This window comes from Molossus molossus, unplaced genomic scaffold, assembly GCF_014108415.1.
Source record: "Molossus molossus isolate mMolMol1 unplaced genomic scaffold, mMolMol1.p scaffold_m16_p_18, whole genome shotgun sequence".
Lineage (NCBI taxonomy): Eukaryota > Metazoa > Chordata > Mammalia > Chiroptera > Molossidae > Molossus > Molossus molossus.
In genome coordinates this window covers 26,761,379-26,782,305 of record NW_023425353.1, presented here as the reverse complement: position 1 = coordinate 26,782,305, position 20,927 = coordinate 26,761,379, and the positions used below count along the sequence as shown (strand labels likewise).

The window sequence follows — 20,927 nt, the reverse complement described above, 5'->3', positions numbered from 1 at the left end:
TTTTAATCCTCACCTGAGGACATTTTTCTGTTTATCATCAGATAGGGGGAGAGGGAGAGGGAGAGGGGGAGAAACAAACATCAATGAGAGAGAAACATTGATGTGAGAGAGAGTCATCGACTGGTTGCCTCCTGCATGACCTTGATCAGGGCTGAGTATGACCGAGGTTTGAGCCCTTGACCGGAATGGAACCTGAAATTCATTGGTCTGAGGGCCAACGCTCTAACCGCTGAGCCAAACCAGCCAGGGCTGTTTGTTTGTTTTTTAATCCTCACAAGAGATACGTTTATTGATTTAGAGAGAGAAAGAAACATTGGTTGCCTCCCATACTTGCCCTGACCTGGGATGGAATCCACAACCTAAGTATATGTCCTGACCGGGAATTGAACCTGTAATCCTTTGGTGTACTGGATGATACTCCAACCAACCTGTCCACCCAGTGGGGCTCATCTGGAACTCTTTAAAAAAGATCCTGGTGCTCCGCCCCACTCCCTCAGATTAGTTTGGGATACAAGCTCAGCATCAGGCTTTTTAAGAGCCCTGCACTGATTCCCATAGAGGATAAGCTAATGGCACTTAATGATTTCAGATTGAGAATTTATGTCAAAGAACATAGCACAGTGATTGTACTACAAAGCTCTTAGTTGAATTTGAATCTGATACTTAAAGATAGTAAGATTGTTATGTAAGTGCAATAATCATGTGTATACTAGATGCTATAAGAGGTTTCTTCCAATCCTCCTGCCAAATACCATTAAGTGTTTTAATTACAATTGATGGTACACATATCTTTCAATATAGTTAATTTAGTATCTAGCAGTAGTAAATATGTAATCTAGCATTAATAAATACCCTTATAAATTAAAGCTTGTAACACCTTGATCTTTCTGTTGCTTACTTCACCAGCTGCTATCCCAGCAACCACCATTGCAGTAGTAATAGATAGATACAGCATTTGGGAGCTGTTTTAATCTCCAGATAAGATTTGATTAGAACAATTTGCCCCGAATGGGCTTGTTACCCCAAATTCAACTATTGCTGAGTTTTTAACATATAACCCCTTGAAATTATATTTTCAAATCTTGGTTTAGAGCATTAAAATTTCAGGTCTTGGTCTACAGTACCTCTTGATATTTTCTAAATCTCCAAATAGCATACAATAATGTTTACCTGGAAACACTTCCTATGGTGAATTATTAGTCTATTTATGGTGCCCAAACCTGGCTGTAATCTGCAAAGATAACCCCCTGTCCCCCATTCTCTGAATTTTGCTAGTGTGTTCTTCATGAGCTGAAGACTCTGAACATTCAGTGTTCAGTAGACAGCTCTTGGGCCCCTATTGCTGTGCTAGATATTGGAGATGCAAATTTAAAGCCTCAAGTCTAGTCCTTCCAATAAGGAACAACATGGCAGCATGCTACTAGCGTGTAATTTGTAGATGGAACAGCTCTCTTCCTAGGGTTACCACCCTCCCACCCCAGTTTTTAAGATTGTAATATTAGGGGAAGGAAACATTATAAAAGTAGTTCTAGTTTGGGGGCCATGGGCCAGCCATTTAATTCCTCTGAGCCTGTTTCCTCTACTGTGCAAAGGTGATACTGTCCCTGTTCTGTCCACATGTGTTCTGAGGATAATGAGAGAAATTATATGTAACATTAACACAAACAATTTAAATATGCAGATAGAATATAAATGGACATTATAAAACAATTTTACAAAGAAAGAAAAAAAAAAAACCTTACAAAATATATGTGGTATATGTACCACAGCAGAAACACACTGGGTTTATGAAACCCAAAAGAGAAGTTACACAAGAGTTAAATTCCATGGAAGTTTGCTTCCATGATGGATTTTTAAATTTTTACTCAGCTCCTGAAAAAGAAACTTCCTGGATTTTCTCTTTCCTCCTACGGTTTTGCAGTGGCAGGGCTGCTTCCTGTCTAGAGCAGCTCCACCGAGGCCCCTCCGTACAGATTCTCCACCTCCTCTTTCTCTTTCTTTCAAACACTTAATGCATTTAGAGGCTGATCTTGTGCAGAAAATATCCCTGACATTTGCAGAGCCCCGGGGATTCAGTGCGCAGGCGCGGTGCGCGCTCCCGCTGGGAAGAGGAAACTCGTTTACATACGAGTCATACCACGCATAGCCAGCATGTCAGCGCAGTGAACTTGCAGCGGGCTGCGAGGAACGCCAGCGGGGCTTTGTCCTAGGAAATGTGCTTTGTGCTTTTCTTACTCACTCCTTTTTTACTTCGAAGAAAGACTTGTAAAGACTTCGGAAACGATTTCTAAATGCTCGATTGAGGATACAAAACATATACCGTCTACAACCAAACCCTTGAAGGGTTTTGTGTGAGTTCAATTTGTTTTGCTTGTGTGCTTTTTTTTTTTTTTTAACTTTTACATACTTTGTTTTGATCGTTGGAGGCCGGGCCTCCGTCTTTGTGAAGTGTAAGAGAAGAGCCAGGAGCTACTCAGCAATAATTGATTTTTGAAACGTACTCTTTTGGGGGCAAAAGCAAACAGCTGGTTTTCTGTGCTAGCCCGATAAATGCTATTTATGAAGATGGACCTGTTGAACTACCAGTACTTGGACAAGATGAACAACAATATCGGCATTCTGTGCTATGAAGGTAGGGGTTCTGTTGTAGAAATCGCTATCCTATTGCTTTATCAAAGCCACTCCTGTAGGGTTCTGAATGCCTTCTGTACTTTTTGTTCTTTCTTGGGACTTTAGGGTGCTTTGAAAGGCGAGATGTTATTCTGTACTATTTTCAATTTTCAAAGTTTGTTGATTGTATCTTAACCTTCAGGGGTACAGTGGTGAGGACTGGGGGTGGGGAGGAGGTGAAACAAATAGTTAAAAGTTTGCTTTGTGCTAGCTAGCAGTACATACTAACTTCAGATTTTTAACTCTTTAAAATGTAATTTTTTATAACGTTGGTGCTTTCTTTAAGGGAAGAACTTCCAGGACACAAGTAAAAGTTAAAAGTGTGTGTTTTTTGTTGCTGTTTTGCATTGATATTTATTTTAAACATACACCATCTACAGTATTTGTGTTGTATTACAACAGTGCTTTGGGTTTTCATGTAGAGGAGAACAGAAAGTTACAGTGAGCTTTTGTTTTAAGGACCGATTGTCCCAAACAATGAAGAATATTTCTATTCAGTTTGGGGGACTGGAAGGGCACCCATGTCACAGAGCAAAGACTGGCTCTTTGTCTGATTTCCCATTTCCTGTACAGTTCCAGAGAGTTCTGACATTGAAGGATGTTCCCTCCACACTCTGGTCCCTTGTGGAAGTGATTGCACAACACGGCCAACCAGAAAGCTTAAAAAAAAAAAAAAAAGCTCTGAATTCTTACTGTTTATTACCACTTACTAAACCATGAGGTGTTTCCCTACTGCGTTGTAGTATTTCAAGCTGTCTCTGTGGGTAGTAAAACAAGAAAAAGGGATTCTTAATCTGTTGGAACATCATCTACGTGCGATTTGAAAACGTGGTAATGGCCTGGGTTTGAGTGGCCTGAGAGGCATCTCCGGGGGAATTCAGCTTGGCTGGGGGAGTGTTTTTTGTTGTAAGGACATACAAGTCCAGGAGACATCTCCTTTCTGATTCAGCAGGCGCAGTTTCCACGTTTTCTCCTGTAGTGAACTGAACATTTCTCTTGAAAAAAGAAACCATTGAAGAAACTGGGGAGGGTGAGCTGATCTACTTGTATTTTTCATGTAAAAATCCCAGGCCTGTTGCCTAATCAGTTGAAAATGTATCCTTTCCCCTTCAAGGGAGAAAAAAAAAACCTCATTCATGCCTTTTTTTTTTAACTCTATGGATAAAGTTTTCATACTTAAGTTTTTTATTTTTAAAGGCCCCTCCCCTCCTACTTGTTCTAATGAGAATTTTGATGAATTGCTTTCTTTGAATCTGCTGCTGTAAGTATCATCTTGCTTCTGAAGTCACCCATTTAAAAGGGAGATTTCTTCAGAATAGTCTCAACAGCAAGTGACTGGGTTTGTTTCCTATGAAATTAACTCACTGCAGTTTTCAAACTTTTTTTTAGTGAACAAGAAATTAAAAACTTTTAAGGCATTTTCTGTTTATTATTGAGTAATATGTTTTCTAAACAGAATATAGTGATCAGCTTAAAAAAGGAATATAAAGATTGTTGGGAAATTGATACCACATTAATTTTTTATGTCCCCAGTTGGTGGTGGTGCGGAAAAGCTTATTGAAAGCTTCTCCAGGTTAATTTGTTGTTCTGTAGTATGTACAATGCATGAGTAGTCTTCTAGCCTCCCTCCTTGTTTGTGAGGAAGAAACTTTGATTTTGAAAGTCAAGTAGATGATATGTGTGGGATGATATGCTATAGTCTGTTTGGTTTAAACATCTGCTGCTATTTTCTTTATTATGAAAGTTAACATTATTCTAACACCAAAATAAATACACAGGATATGAAGAAAAGCACAGCAAAATTTGAGTGGTGTTTATAGTGGGTTGTTTATGTCCTGGTGGTTTTCTCATTGTAAACACTGCACACATCTGCTCTGAACTCAAACGGGTGTTTTGAAGATGGGCATAAATCTTAGTTGGATTTTCTTCTTTGTAGGAAAAGTTGAAACAGTTATTATTCCTTTAAATCTAACACTTTAGGAATATTTGTATTAAACATATCAGCTCACCAGCATTCCAGGGAAGTTATTTGGAAAATGGAATGTACAGTTGGTAGGCAGCATTTAATTTCACTTAGAGCACAGGCAAGTTTCACCTCTCTTAAGAATAAGGGACACATTTTCCGAATTTCCGAAATTATGGTTATGTTGATGGTTATTCTTATCCTCTAGGTTAGTTATACCATATTCCTTAGTTGTGTTACACACAGCTCTACTCTGCAAAATAAACCATGTGTCTGTACCATTTTTCTTCAACTTCTCTAGCAGTTTATATACAAATGGGTCTTTCTTAGCCAATTATCTTGTAGCATAGAATATCTTCCTCAAACCCTAAGATGAGAGCGGACTCTACATAGTGACTTCTCTTTAGCACCTGATGTCACCCTACTTCTCCAGAAGAGTCATTGAAAAGAGAATAAAAGAAAATATTAACCACAAATAGGTTTGGGGTGGGGGCCTATTGGAGTAGGAGGAGAAAATTGGCAAAGGGTAGAAAGAATCTAAGTCTTACTAATCTCTGGAAACTAATTACCTTCATTGGTGATGAGCAAATGAGCAGAATTCTGCTTGTGTTAATGTGTCTTTTGGAAAACCTCATGGTTTATTGCTACAATCCTCCACAGTTAACCAGCTCATTCATCACCTTACTGAATGTTCAGATTATACCCATTTGCATCCCAGTTTTGCCTCCGTCTCTGCGAAAAGGTTCTAGTCCAACCCCAGCCTTCCTTTCCCCCTCTGAACTCTCCTGAGAACACTCCACTAGAAGATTGAAAATCTCATGAAGGCAGTGGGGGCATTGTCTTGGTCACCACTGTATCTCTCAGTCCTGGCCCAGTGCCTGATACTGGTCTCAACAAGTGGCAGACTCAAAAAAATCAGTGGAATCTTTCCAAAAGCAGTTGTAGTCGCTGCTGTATAATTTAGCACTTGGTTATATACTATATTGCATTCTCTAATTATCTAATCATTTGTAGAGCTATACAGGGCCTTGACATCATCTAATACATTTACCTTGTTTTTGCCAAGGAAACAAGCCCATTGAAGTAAATTGTCTATTCAGGTTTATTCAGAAAGTTTGTAACAATTGAATTGCATTGAGAACCCAGTCAGTGTTTTTGACTATTCCATGATTCTTCTATACAGTGTTGCCTCTCCAGAATTATTATTTATTATTATTTTTTTTAAATCCTCACCCTAGGATATTTTCCCACTTATCTTCAGATAGGGTGGGAGGGAGGGCGGGAGAGAGAGAGAGAGAGGGAGAGATGTGAGAAAGACACATTGGTTGCCTCCCACACAGCCCCAGCCAGGGCTGGGGATGAACCAAAACCGAGGTATGTGCCCCTGACTGGAATTGAACCTGTCACTCTGGTTCGAGGGCCGATGCTCTAACCACTGAGCAAAACTGTCCAGGACTCCAAAATTATTTAATGTCTTGTCTCCTTAATTAATTACTAGCTCCTTGATGTTAGAGACCACACTCTGTCCCTGGGACCATCCCAGTCCCAGCATGGGGCCAGTTTGGATTACAGTTCACCGTCCAGCCTGTCCTGGACTCTTCATTGCTCTGAAGAGAGTTGCTGGTCTAAGTTTCCAGGCTGTTCTATGTTCAGGAAAGATAGTAATGAGAACTCAAGGTGACCAGCCTTGTTGGCATTTGCTTTCCTTGCTGCACTGGCACTTGTGTTTACTTTACCTTTTTCTGATTGTGCAGAAGAGGAGGCCCTGTGTAATGTCAGTTCACAAAGAGTGTCTCCCCAAGGAAGCAGGGAGCTGGTTAGACTGTGGACTTTTCTCAAGATGGCTGACAGTTATATTTACATAATTACTTGGTGCTGAAAACTTAGGTCCTAATAAATGTGCTCATGGTTGGCTATGGCTTTAAGCTGCTGTTAGTGATACTTTAATTATGGGTTAAGAGCCATTAGTGTGTTCTTTGGTAGAAGAATTCTCCCCTTTTAATTTAATAGTGTGATTTATATTGGGAGAAAGTAAAAACAAATCACATACTATGATTGTCTGAAAGCTTAAGAAAAGAGATTTTAAGTTCTTCACATTTTAGAGCAGCCTATTGTTTTAAAACATAATTATCACTTGTTTCATCGCAGGCTACATTTAATTTTCTGGAATTGAAAGGAAAACGCACACAACAAGAGTTATTGAGTGAGATTCTGCTAGGGATGTGAGCACAGCTGGGTGACGGTTTTGTTTTCTACCAGTCTGACCACCACCACTTAATGGAGTCCTGGTTTCATTGTTCTTTGTCTCCTGAGCTCAGAGGCATCAGGAAACTTAGGAGCATTGGGTACTATGAAGGTGAAAAGGCCACAGAACAGAGTCATTTTGTACCAGCCTCTGGTCCCCAGCCCTGCATATCAGGTGACCAGCTCTTGATCCAGGGGTGTATTCCAAGGTAGAACATCTGCAACTATTTTGCTGTGGAAATTCATTTTACTTTAGTTTTTTGTTTGTGGGAGAAAGGGAGAGAGAGTAGAGAGGGAGCAAGACTGGGGAGGAGCCTGATTAATAAAACAGGCCCAGGTGAGCCCAAGAGATCTCATGAGAGAGATCTGGCCAGTTTGTATTTCTTCTAATTACAGTTTGTAAAGGGAAGGTGTTATTATACCCTCCTTCCTTCCAGATCCCCACCCTTGTTTCTCTATCTTCTGGAAGGATTATTTTACTTGGCTGTTTATCTTCTGGAGCCTGCACATGGCTTTGTTTGGGAAGGCAGATCTCCCTCCCTCCCTTCCTTCCTTTCCTTCCTTCCTTCCCTTCTTTCCCTTCCTTCCCTTCCTTCCTTCTTCCCTACCATATTGTCTGCATGGCCTTCTTCTAGGGAGCTTAAATGTGCTTCTGTGAAGATTTAAAAAAAAAAAAGCCATAAGATAAAAGAAATTCCCTCTGGGATTGTGAGGACGTTGCAGAAAACTGGGTTTTGTCATGAAGAAATTAGGTCCAGATTTAGCACTTCTGCATGTACACGAATGTATAAAACCAGCCTTACCAGGGATTGTTTCTGGCAATGTCTGTTTTATCTCTCTATATGTTAACATTTATTCAGTGACTGTTTATATTTAGTGGTATCTATGTATTGCATATTGAGTTCATTGGAACTACTTTCTGGTCTTGCCCAAAAACATCAGTTTGTCCTACAAAATAGTCTCTCTCCCTCCTTTGTTTTTTAAAGAACGCATGTATCAGGTGCCCCCGCCCCCCTTCAGCCATGGACACTTAATTTTAAAAGCAAAGTCTGGAAATGATTTGACTTTCTCCATTTGTTTGCCGCCTCCCCCCTTTTCTCTCTCCTTCCCTTTCTTCCTCTTCCCCTTCCTCCCTCCCTCTTTCTCCCTCTGCCTTCTGGAATATTGCATGTTCTGCTAAGTTCTAAGGCATTCTTTCCATTAGTTTTATCTTGCCTTTTCTGCATTAAGAGAACATCATAATTTTGGCCTGGCCAGTGTGGCTCAGTGGATTGACTGCCATCCCATGGGCTGGGGGGTTCCCAGTTAGAGTCAGGTCTGGGGCATGTGCCTGGGTTGCTGGCTGGGTCCCTGGCAGGGTGGGGAAGACGAGGGCAGCCTGGGATAGCCAGTCAGTTTCTCACATTGATGTTTCTATCTCTGGTTTCTTCCTCTCTAAACTATCAATTAAAAAACATAATAATTTTACAGATTGTGTTAATTTCAGAGTGTTGTATACAAGGTATGTTTTAATCCTAACTATGTGAATTCTCCTCATTGGAAGAATGTTTATTTACCCTAAATAGAATAGGAAATTCATCCTTAAAGTTCTCCTTCATTTGTTGCTATTTATATGATCTTTCCGAACTAAGTCTTAACATTTCACCCATTTGTTTGCAAAGACGTCTGGAAACATAACAAACTGGAATAGAATTAGTAAGTGACCAGAGGAAACGCACTACTGTCCTTTTGTCACCCAGTATCCACTATTCTCTTCAGCATTTATGGGATGGATGCCTACAGTGTGCTAAGGAATGTATCCGGTCTTGGGGTTGGTCTTTGTCTGCCTGTCACTGCCTTACTCTGGCTCTCTCAACAGTTTCTATTATTAAATATGTCATATAAAAATAAATGTGCACAAAACATGTGTAGTTTATAGTTAAAATAAACCTTGTAATCATCACCAGGTCAAGAAATAGTAAATTGCCTCCTTTCAGTATTCTCTCCCAGTCACAATTTCTCCCAGTCCCAAGAGGTCATCACAGTTATAATTTGCTTTTAAAAATACCTGTACTACCTGTGTGTGCAATTCTAAACAAATTAGCTTAGTTATGTCTTTTTTTGAGCCTTATATAATTGGAATTATCCTGTAAATCTTCTGTTGTACCTTTGTTCATGAAGTATTTTAAAGCAGTGGACATATCCTTAGGAGGCTGTCATTTCCATGTGATGGCAGCTTATCTTAGAGTCTGGGGGACCTTGGCTGAGGAATGCACGTGGATGTCCCAGCCTTCCTTCTTACCTGCTGGCTGCACTATTTATTAAATAGCACTGGTGATGCTTTGGTCTGAGTTGTTGTTGTTGTTTTTTCCAGTTGATATTTTGTTCAAATTTTCACCACCTGTTAAAGCCCTCCATCATCCATGCCATAATGGAAAATTACGCTTTAGAAAAATTCTACACAGTTTTGGAGAGTGTACAGTGGGGGGACACTTCTGGAGATACATAGCTTATTAATTGGGATCTGAACAGCGACTTTAGTTCTGCATTAATAAGCAATTTGCTTAAAGGCTGAGACTTGTTACTAATCAGCTTTGTTGCAGTGCCAGTTTTCTTTGGATGTCAATCCAGGGACTTTTAGATACAGAGGAAAAGCTTAATTTGTTCCAGTATTGAAACAATACTGTACATTGTATAGAGATGTCTGTTTGAGAGCAACAAAGGTCTGAAACAATAGTCTGCCCTATGCACCATCTAAAATTATGAATGAAAATGAATCATCCATATGTATTGCTCTTGACTTTTATTTTATATCTGTTTTGCATGAAAATGGTTGCCTGCTAATTCTTCTTGGCTAACGATTTGATTTTAATAAAGTGAATTGCAGAATTTAATGGTTTGATGCAGATGCACCCTGCCAAGCAATTTAGCCAAGTTGTTTACACTGCCCCAAATCCAGCTGGACAGAGTCGATGCTTCTTCCCGATAACAGTTGAGGGAGTGATGAGTTCAAATTTCTTATGTTTGCTGCCCTTTGAAAACAAATACATCTTCCATTATGTGGCAGCACTATTAAAGTGACAAGGGATTAATTTTAAATTTTATTTTAATGTCAGCAGCTTTTTCCTGTACCCATTTTCTCCCATTCTTACTATGTGTGTCCTTTTAAACTATTGTTTTTCTGATGAGTAACTGATAAACTATTGGCTGACCCCACCGAGAACCCTGGTTTTATTTCCCTGCTGAAAAGCTGTAACCTCTTTGCCAGTGCTTAAAGTCACCCATGAGAGTGATTTGGTAGCTTTTTAAAAGGAATATGTAATAGCAGCTGTATCAAATTTTAAGTTCTATTGAGTAGAGGGTAAAAAGGATGGAAAATAGTAGTCATTCTTGGTATAAAACCTATGTAAAGTTTTCTAGCACTCCTCTGCTGAATTCACAATTGGGAACAATTACCACCAGTTTCTGGAGACCATGATGGGAACCCTTTTTCTGTTAGAGAGGCTTTCTACCAACAAGAGATGGCTGATACTGGTAGGGGAAGAGGTGGAGTGAAGTGAGTTCCAGAACTAACAGTAGACATCAAACATTGCCCTTGATGTCCAGTAATAAACACAACACAAGAAAGGAAATACACAGAATACACACACATACCTACTTACTTACTGTACTTGTCCAACAGAGAAAGAGAGTGAGTGCTGCCTTATCAAGCTGGAAGAATTCTTACGTAGCATTTAAGGAGAAAACAGAGGAATCTCTACATCTTCTTGACTTTCCCACCTGCAAACTCTTCTGAATCCAACTCCATCCCTCTTTCCTTTCCCTTAGGCTCAGTGAAAGGTTAATTATTCTATTGGTTCTCACAAGTCCCCACATTTCAGGCCTCAGGGACTTATCAGTGATCTGTTTCTTTCTAGTTTCCTCCTCTTCCTCCCCTGGGCCTTTCTCTTAATCATGTGCTCGTGCACAAGTCTCTCCCAACTTTTAAAAAAATTTTTTATTAATTTATTTTTGTTACAGATGTTTCTCCTTTTTTCCCCATTGACACGACACCCTCCTCCGCATCCCCCTCACCCTGTCCCCAGCTTTGTTGTCCATGTCTATTGGTTACACATACATGCATACAGGTTCTGTGGTTTATCTCTTCCCACCCCCCTCGTCTAAGGATTGCTCTTCCAACTTTAAAACAAAAACAAACCCATCCTTAAATCCTGTGTTCACCTTCAGCTATTAGACACTCTTCCTTGCCATCCACATCATCAGAAGAAGATGATCAATGTGTTTCTACTTCCCTTCTGCCGATTCTCTTCTTGATCCATAGTAATAAGATTTCTGTTCCGACAACTCCATGGAAATTATTCTGGACAAGGTTACTAAATGATACCCTAGTGCAAGTTCAATGACACTTTTTAGTCTTCACCGTAGTTCATGCCTGTGTCATTTGGTGCTGACTCCTTATAAATTCCTAAAACTCTTACAAATACTTCCCGAGTACCCACTCCAGGGGGAACAAATTACTGGTGAACAACATCGACAGGACCTTGAGCTCCTGGTGGTAGGTAGGAAGGTTTAAAAGAGTGAGGCCGACTGATCGACATTAAAAACAAACAACCTATGGTTGCAGCTTGAGAACAGATTGTAAGGGAATAAAGAGGAGAATGTAGAAATAGGAATAGATGTGAACCTGTTGCCGTGGTTTAGGCAAGAGATGGTGGTTACCCAAATTAGGGTGGTGGTTGTGTAGTAGGACATAGGTGGACAGATCTAAGATATTTGGAGAGAAGACTGACAGGACATGGTGCTAGATTGAAGCAGAGGATAAGGGAGAAGACTTAGAAGGCATTGAGGGTGCCTCCCAGGTTTCCAGCTTATCCAAGTGGATGGCTGGTCCTCCTATTTGCAGAGATAGGAAACACAGGAAGAAGACTGGACTCTGGGGTGAGATTCTGGGTTTAGTTTTGAATATGTTGAGTTTGAAGGATCTTGGAGATTTCAGAGAAGTGATACATTTTAGAAAGTTGCATATATGGGTCTAGATCTCAGAGGAATGGCCGCTGCTGGAGATACTTGTTTGAGGTAGGGGAAAAAATGACGCTTTGGGCAAGAAATAATATTGTAGAATGAGCAGCTGAAGAGGTCATAGGAACTCTTAGGTATTCGTTAATTTTCTTCTTTGTTACTATAATAACCCCATCACCGACCCCTGCCTCTAATCTTGTTCCCTTCTGGACATTCATCCATAATATTATCAGAGTACTATTCCTTGTTTACCTTTTCAGTCTTGTCTCCCACCATCCCCCTCACCCACACCTTATCTTCCATTATTCCTTCATCCACAGCCAGAGTTGTTCAGATGTATCAAACAACTTACTTTGAGTGAGCCATTGCCTCTCTCAAATCCTGCTCTTGCTTTTGGCGCCTATTTATCCCTCAAGTGCAGAGGCTTCTGGAAAGTGACCTGCCTTGTCCTTACCTTCTTGGCATGATTAAATGTTGTGTTGGTAGTTTCATGACACACCATACACATTCTGTCAGAGAACTTATCTCCCTGTGTGACATACTCCTCTATCTGCCTAGCTCTGGGAGGGCTAGGACCTTGTCTTCTCTTTCTTCTCAGTGCTAAGTACCATGGATTTACTCCAGTGTCATTGTATCAAAGATAAAGAAATATTGAAATTATGTGGCTAACCCAGGGATACTCAGTTAGTTGGTAACACAAGTGAGTTTGTTAACTCTTAGAATAGTGTTCTTAGAGAAAGGAAAGCTAGCTGGGAACAGAGTGATATAAACAAAAGGGAAAGAAAGAAAAGAAAACCCTTTTAAGGCTTGATTTCTGTAGAGAAACATTTGGAGTGGGCTGGTTGGTTGGAAATAACTGCCCCTATTCATCTTGTTTCTGGTTACTTGACTTGGGATGGTCTTTTAGATGAACTGGTCACGTATGGGAAAATATTTAATACCTATTATGTGCCAGGCACTGTTTTATTGAATGGAAATGAAGCTGTTAACAAAACATATAGCTTACATTCTAACAGGGGTGACAGACAACAGGTAAATAAAGAAGATAATACCAGATTATGACAACTGTTATTATAGGTAGATGTCTGTTAGTTGATTTACTGTTTAGAATAATTGAATGCATACTTAAAAATAACTACTTTTTTAACTTCAGAATATAGATTTTAGTGGATGATTTATTTCTCTCGTGGACTTGTAAAGAATTTAATAGTACATTAAGCCATGACCGGTTGTTCAGTGGTTAGAGCGACAGCTCATGCACCAAAGGGTCTTGAGTTTGATTTCCAGTTCAGGGCATGTACCTGGATTGCAGGGTCAATCCCTGTCTCCAGTCAGGCGTACTGTGAGGCAACCAGTCGATGTGTCTTTCTCACACTGATGTTTCTCTCTCTCTCTCCAACTCCTTCCCTCCCTTCCATTCTCTAAAAATCAATGGAAAAAATATCCTTGGGTGAGAATTGGGGGGGGGGAGTATATTAAGAAAACTTTTATATAAAAGTGTGGACTCTTGTACTTGGTTTATTAACTATGGTCAGAGAGTCCAGATGCCTCACTCCATTATAACTTTTTGTTATATTGGGAGCCAGCATTTATTATAGTATTATTAACTCTAAAAAAAGGTCAAATAGTCATTTGGGTTCTAATAGGAATAGAATAGATGTAGAATAAAAAAGGCTCAATGAATTAAAAAATGGCTCAAGAAATAAGTAGATAAGTTGTATGTTCTTCTTAAACTACTTTGGTCAAACTTTAAAAGATATTGCCCCGAATGGGATAGATCCTACAACACCTGGGGCACTTTTTATTGTGAGCTCTTACCTTGTGATACAGGAGTGTTTGGTGAGCCCTGGGCTTAATGTGGAAGCATGGACTGGGGTGTTCCACATGTTGGGTTTTCTTCTTTCTTCCTTTCTTTTATTTTTATTGAGGCATTGTTAATGATCGTGAAATCTTAAGAGCATGGCTTCATAATTTTTTTCCTATGTTTATACCTTTTGTAACCACCATCTAGATCAAGATATAAAACATTTCCATCGTCCCAGAAAGTTTCTTCATGCTTCCTTGCTAGTCAGTACACATCCTTGCCAAGGTAACCACTGTTTTGACTTATGTAGTCATAGATTAGTTTTGCCTGCTTTTGAGCTTCATGTAAATATAATCATTTGATTCAAATTTTTTTGCTCAGCACATTTTTGAAAGGCATCTATGTTGTTGTAGGGACCAGTAGTTATGTATTGCTGTGCTGTAGTCTGTTGTATCACTATGTCATAATTTGCTTATCTGTTTGTAATGTAAAATTCTCCTGGGCTAGAGACCGTAGGAAAAGGCAGACAACTCCATCATTATACCGAGACTTTATTATGGGAATTTATATACGAGGCTTATGTTGAGCAATGGCGTCGAGATGGCATGGGTATTCTCCACACTGAGTGGCATGGCAGGTACGAAGGGGTTATAGAGGACAGGTCAGGATGGATAGGGGTACTGGGGCATCACATACCCCAGATAAGAGAAATGCTTGCTTGCTCTGGGAGGGCCACAGCCTGGGAACCAGCACATATCAGAACTCCATGGGGCATAGAGTGAGATCCATCAGACAGTCTCTGAGGGGATTTTGGGAAGCATTCTCTAGCGGTAGTCAGACAATGGTCATGCCATGGAATAGTCTCTCCTCCACACTAGTCTAAGGTTGATGGAAATTTATGTTGTTCCCAGTTTTTAACTATTATGAATTAAAGCTGCTCTAAACATTTTTTATTGTGGCAGAATATGCACAACATAAAATTTATTACTTTAACCATTTTTAGGTGTACAGTTCAGTGGCATTAAGTACACTCACTTTGTGGTATGACCTGAATATTTTTATTTTATGTATTTTACTTGTTTTTGTTAATCCTCACCTGAGGACATTTCTTCCATTGATTTTTAATGAGAGTAGAAGGGAGGTAAGGAGGGGAGAGAGAGGGAGGAGAGAGAGAGAAGCATTCATTGGTTGCCTCCTGCACATACCCCAACTAGTCCAGGAATCAAACCTGCAACCCAGGTATGTGCCCTTGACCAGGAATCAAACCCTCAACCCTTCTCGGTCCTGGGACAAGGCTCTAACCACTGAGCAACACCAGCCAGAGCTGAACATTATTTATACAAGCCTTTTTGTGGACATATGCATTTGTTTATCTTGGATAAATGTATATGGAATAGCTGGGTCATTGGGTATGTTTAATTTTTTTAGAAACTGCTTAACTACTTTCCAAAGTGGCTGTTTTGTCTTACTTTCCCACCAGCAGTGTATAAGGGCTTTGGGAACTCTTGTGTCCTCACCGGTACTTGATGTTGCCAGTCCTTTATTTTAAATCCTCACCCGAGGATATTTTTCTCTTTATTTTCAGACAGGGAGGGAGGGAGGAAGGGAGAGAGAGAGAAAGAAACATCGATGTGAGACACAGCCACTGGTTGCATCCCACATGACCCCGACCAGGGCTTGGGGCTGAACTGCAACTGAGATATGTGCCCTTGACCAGAATCAAACCCAAGACTATGGTCTGCAGGCTGACACTCTAACCGCTGAGCTACCCTGGCCAGGTCCGTGTTGCTAGTCTTTTAAATTTTAGCCCTACTGGGGGTTTATTGACAATCTTAAGGTGTGTTTCATTGTTAACTTATAATTTATTCTTTATTGGTATACCTGTTGTGACACTGCTGATTGGTACTATGTGAAAAAAAGACATGATCTCTGCTTTTGATGAGTTTATCATTTAAGTTAGAGGCTGAACTATGTATGTTTCTTGTCTAATTTTAGGGCGGAGGTAGTGATTTTGGTATTGTCCAAGAAGGGGTTGTTTTTCCAAATGGGGAAATGCAAGCCATGGAAACCAGCAGGCAGCCAGATCGGGGGACGGGAACAAACACCAACGTGGCACAGAGGACTCGTTTTTAGAAATACTTTCCTTTAGTATAGTGTTGCTTTGCCTTATTTCTTATTTGGTAATGATTCATCCAACCACTGGCCTGTTAAAGTAAAGCTCAGGGACTAAGCTCTTAGCTCCAGTTTGGTTTCTCTTTGGTTTGTCTACCATTCTCTCTCTAGGTTCTGTTCTTTTCCCTCCTGTTTGGAATGCCCTCCTTGCTCCTTTCCAGTGACATGAATCTGTATCTTATTCAAGGTGTAGCTCCACTGCCCTTTATAAAAATTAACTTGAAACATTTTTTTTTTTTATCCTCACCCGAGGACATGTTTCCATTTTTTTGTTCAGATAGAGTGGGAGGGAGGGAGAGAGAGAGAGAGAGAGAGAGAAACATTGATGTCAAAGGGACACATCAAGTGGCTGCCTCCCGCACGACCCAACCAGGGCCGGAGACAAACTGCAACCGAGGTACATGCCCCTATCGGGAACTGAACCCAGGTCTCTCTGGACCGCAGGCTAGTGCTCTAACCGCTGAGCAAAACCAGCCAGGGCAACTTGAAACTTTTTATAGGCAAGAATTGTACTGTAACATTTTAAATCTACAAGCTGCCTACCCTCTTGCAATGCCTTACCATGTTTATATCCTATTTTGAATTGCTGTGGAGTTTGTAGTCTATAATTATCATTTGGCAGTTATATCTTCTTTTTATTTTATAATCTTAATGTAAATAAAGTGTGACATTAAAAATAAACAAACATAACAACTTACACATCTAAGTAAGTAAGGTGTTCAAGCTTGTCTTCAAAATAGTTACCTTGGAAAATTACACATTTAACCTAACGCTGTGATGATCTCATTCTCAGAACATAATTGGTTTTTTTTAGAAGTTGTTTTCAATGTCTGAGATGCATTCTTTTGAATATTTTAAAGGGTGGCCAGTAATTAATTACACACACACACACACTCTCTCTCTCTCTCTCAGAGGGCACCTGTTTTTGCCAGGCACAGTTCTATGTAAGTATGCCTATAAAATGATGAGCTAGTTTTTCCTATGTCATTCTGAAGCCAGTTCCACAAGTGGAGTTGGAAAATAATCTTTTAATCAGTGACAATTTTTTTAAATAAATAAATTCAAGTCATTCTAGAATGACTACTTTGAAAATGATGATCATTTGCATGTTTGCTAAAAAATAAAAATTGCAATTTCACTGCTACATGTGTATACACACACACACACACATATATATACTATACATATTTCATATTATGCAGATGTATGAAACCACCACATCTAAACAGGAAGGAGTCTACCATCTTTTAAATGGTATCCCTCTGCCATGGCACATGTCATTGCTTGTGACCATGATAGGCACTAAATAAATGTGTGATTGGAGATCACAGAATCCTTATATTATTATTATTATTTGTTAATCCTCACCTAAAGATACTTTTTCTATTGATTTTTAGAGAGAGAGGAAGGGAGGGAGGGAGAGGGCAGAGAGAGAGAAAAGACATTGATGTGAGAGACACATCAATTGGTTGCCTCCCACATGACTAGGGCCAGGGATTGAACCTTCAGTGCACTGGCTGACACTCTGTCCACTGAGCCACACTGTCCAGACCAACGAGTTCATATTTTAGAGGGCTGAGATAATTTGGTGGTATAATAGATAGACTGACAATCTCTGGCTTTTTCTTTTCTTGGTTCGGCTTTGCTCACTTATTTATATATTGTGCAGAGCATTGACTGTTGGTGAAGTTCTAACAACCTGTTCTTTACCTCACTTTATGGAAGATGTGAATGCTACTCATATCTTGTCTGTAAGTGATCCTTTTGTAGAACGAACCCCCCATTCCCATTGAAAAAGTCGGAGAGGGGGATATTCACATCTCATAGCTACCACAGTGGTGTTGAGGGTACAGTTCAGGGAATATTCATGGCACCTTAAAATACTACTGCCTTTAAAGGCTATGAAATCTCCAGCTGTGCTAGCTAGATCTCATGTGTCATGAGAAAAAACAAAAAAATTAAAAACCACAAAAAACGTTTAAGTTCTTGCCCTTCCCGGGGCTTATCTTTTAAATAATGGAGTCAGAGAACCTCTGGTGACCTTGAGTGACAGCACTTGGACATATATACACCCTACTAGGACTCAACATTGCTTTGATTTAGAGAGAGAGAGAGAGAGAGAGAGAGTAAGTGTGTGTGTGTGTGTGTGTGTGTGTGTGTGTGTGTGTGTGGCATAGTTTATCTCTTTGGCTTCAGAAGAATTCCTCTTCCCTGTTCGATTCATTGTACTGTGCCATAGCAGCTGTGACAGTTGCTTGTCTAATTCTTGTTGCTCGGGGCCTACTGAGGTTCTTGGAAAGATAAAGAGCTGCCATATTTACACTCCTCAATGTTGACTCTATTTCTGCTGTAGGTTTTTACAGATTATAGTTTTAAACAATAATTTTGTATTTTTAAAAATTTATCCTCACTCGAAGATGTGTTTATTGATGAGAGAGAGAGAGAGACTGATTGGTTGTCTCTTGTATGTGCCCTGACCGGGAATCGAACTTGTGACCTTTCCAGATATGGGATGGACAGTGCTTCATCCAACTGAGCCACACTGGCCAGGCAAAATTTTGTATTTTCTAAACAGCTTTACTGAAGTGTAATTGATATACCATAAAATGCACAATTCAGTAGTTTAGTATATTCATAGTTTGCAACAATCACCACGATCTAAGTTTAGAATACTTTCATCATCCTCAAAAGAAATTTAGTACCCATTAGCAGTTGCTCTCCCTTCCTCTCTTCTCCTAGGCCACTAGTAACCTAATCTACTTTCTGTCTCTATAGATCTGTGTATTCTGGACACTTCATATAAATGGAATCATACAACATATGGTGTTTTGGGACTGGCTTCTTTCACTTAGCATCATTGAGAGGTTCACGTATGTTGCAGCATGTTATCAGTATTTCATTCCTTTTTAGTGTTGAATAATAAAATAGTTCGTCCTGTGGATATACCATATTTCGTCTAATCCCAAAAATGTTCTTTTAAGAGGCAGTAATAGCTCCAGGATCAAGATGGGGTTAAGCAGTTATACGGATTGTAATGCCTTCTTCACTACAGCTATGCAAAAGCAGGAGAAAAACATGCCATCTTGTTTGCTGATTGGCCCTTGAATCCCAGCAGAATGTCATGGTCCCGACCCTATGACATTCTGAGTGATACTTTCTGCTCACAGTAGACTGGCAATCTCTGGCTCTGTGGTCATTCTGTTCAGCGTTGCTTATGCATTTGTATGTTGCATGAGCAGTGGCTATATGTGAAATTGGTAGGCTCCTTGCTCTCAAGAAGCCTACACTTTAGATATGGTGATTATGTATATATGTAGTTTTATGTATATATGTGTGTATATGTACATATATGGCAGTGAAATTGGATTTTTTTTGTCCTCACCCGAGGACATTTTTTCTATTTTTTTTTGTTCAGATAGAGTGGAAGGGAAAGAGAGGAGGAGAGAGAGAAACATCGATGTGAAAGGGACACATCGAGTGGCTGCCACCCGCACGACCCAACCAGGGCCGTGGACAAACTGCAATTGAGGTACATGCCCTTATCAGGAACCAAACCCGGGTCTCTCTGGACCGCAGGCTGATGCTCTAACCACTGAGCCAAACCAGCCAGGGCATGAAATTGGATTTTTAATTTAGACCTCTGTCTGAGTTCACATGGATATATAACTGTACTTAGAAATTTCATCTTATATATAACTATATATAAATTATATGTAAGTTTAACATAGCTATCTAGATATATATCAGTAAGAAGGCTTTGGCATTTTCAAACCTGTACTTTCCAAGACTTCAGAACCAAATATCTTTTCACCTAAATTGCAATGCATTATAAACTACTAAGTGCTTTATAGTCTTGGGGTCAAATAAGATAGACTGCCCAATGCTAGTGATCCTACTTAGGATGCCTCCTCACAGGATTTGAAAGAAATGTGCTGCCAGGGATGAATTAGCTGACAAATGGCAGCATCTTGCCCTCATGAGCCACCCTGCTGTCAGGAAGTAGCATCTGAAAAACTATCTGCTACAAAAGAAAAAGCCTCTGGCACTTTTGAATTTTTAGAAACCTTTATAAGTTAGCATGTGATTCTTTCTAAATTGTTTTATTTCTTGTTACAAAAATATGTACAGAATGAGGTGAGATGTTTTAACAGGTGTATCCACCAAAGAGTGTTTTGATCTCTGACACCAGTTCAGCTGCATCCTCGGTTTACCTCTGTGGCAGCTCAGGGAGCGGTCCCGTGGCTTTGTGGCTGGCTTCAGTGTAATCCTGAGGACCCAGCTGGGAGAATGCTGGCAGTTTCCTGCTGAGCAAGTTGAGACTAGTTTTTACAGTTAAAGTAGAAATTTATTTTTGCTTCCTTCCCTGCCCTTCTCATTTATCTAAACTGAGAGATTTACAAATGGGTGGTCATGGACTCTGTCTGCAAGGCTTTTATTGAATATCTGTGGGCCTGATTTAAAGCTTTTGGGGGGATCAATTTTTTTTTTTCTTATTGATTTTAGAAAGAGAGGAAGGGAGAGGTAGAAAGAGATGGAAACATTGATGAGAGAGATCATCGATTGGCCACCTCCTGCATGCCTCCCAGTGGGGATTTGGCCCACAACCTGGGCATGTGCCCTGAGTGGGAATCAAACTGGCGGCCTCTTGGTGCATGAGGCGACGCTCAACCACTGAGCCACACCGGCTGGGCGGGATCAGTAGTTTTGTTTCACAAAAGACACATAGGGAGTTTATGGCAGTGCATGCATTATAGAGAATATAAGGCAGCAGATGATGTACCCATTTTCCACATGGGGAAACTGAGGCACCTGTAGGGGTCACTTAACGAAGATTCTCACCTCTAAAGAGGTTAACATTTTTTAAAAAATTAGAGAAATGTATCATTGTTTGAAAACAGAGGTGATCTCTCCTCAGGGCTTTCTTCAGCTATTTTACATGTTTCTGTTGGCTGGAGGCAACCAGGATGCCCTAAATCTTGCTCTCTGAACCTGGTTCTTCAGGCATTTCCTGACTTGAGCATTGAGTTCTCCCTGCCACTGTATCACTGCCAAAACACCCTGTAGGCAGTTGGAAAT

At 40.1% G+C, this 20,927-nt stretch overlaps 1 protein-coding gene across 2 annotated transcripts in view; it reads left to right on the top strand.

Annotated features, from left to right (window-relative positions):
* The window catches only part of VGLL4 (vestigial like family member 4), a 157,451-nt gene that overhangs the window by 73,626 nt on the left and 62,898 nt on the right, over positions 1-20,927 (top strand). The window contains exon 1 of one of the 2 annotated variants that reach the window (XM_036266929.1): positions 2,153-2,632. The exons of the other annotated variant lie outside the window; for it this stretch is intronic. Within the exon in view, the coding sequence (XP_036122822.1) occupies positions 2,551-2,632 (82 nt within the window). The 5' untranslated portion in view covers positions 2,153-2,550. Of the gene's footprint in view, positions 1-2,152; positions 2,633-20,927 lie in introns of those variants that run through there. 2 annotated transcript variants of the gene reach the window in all.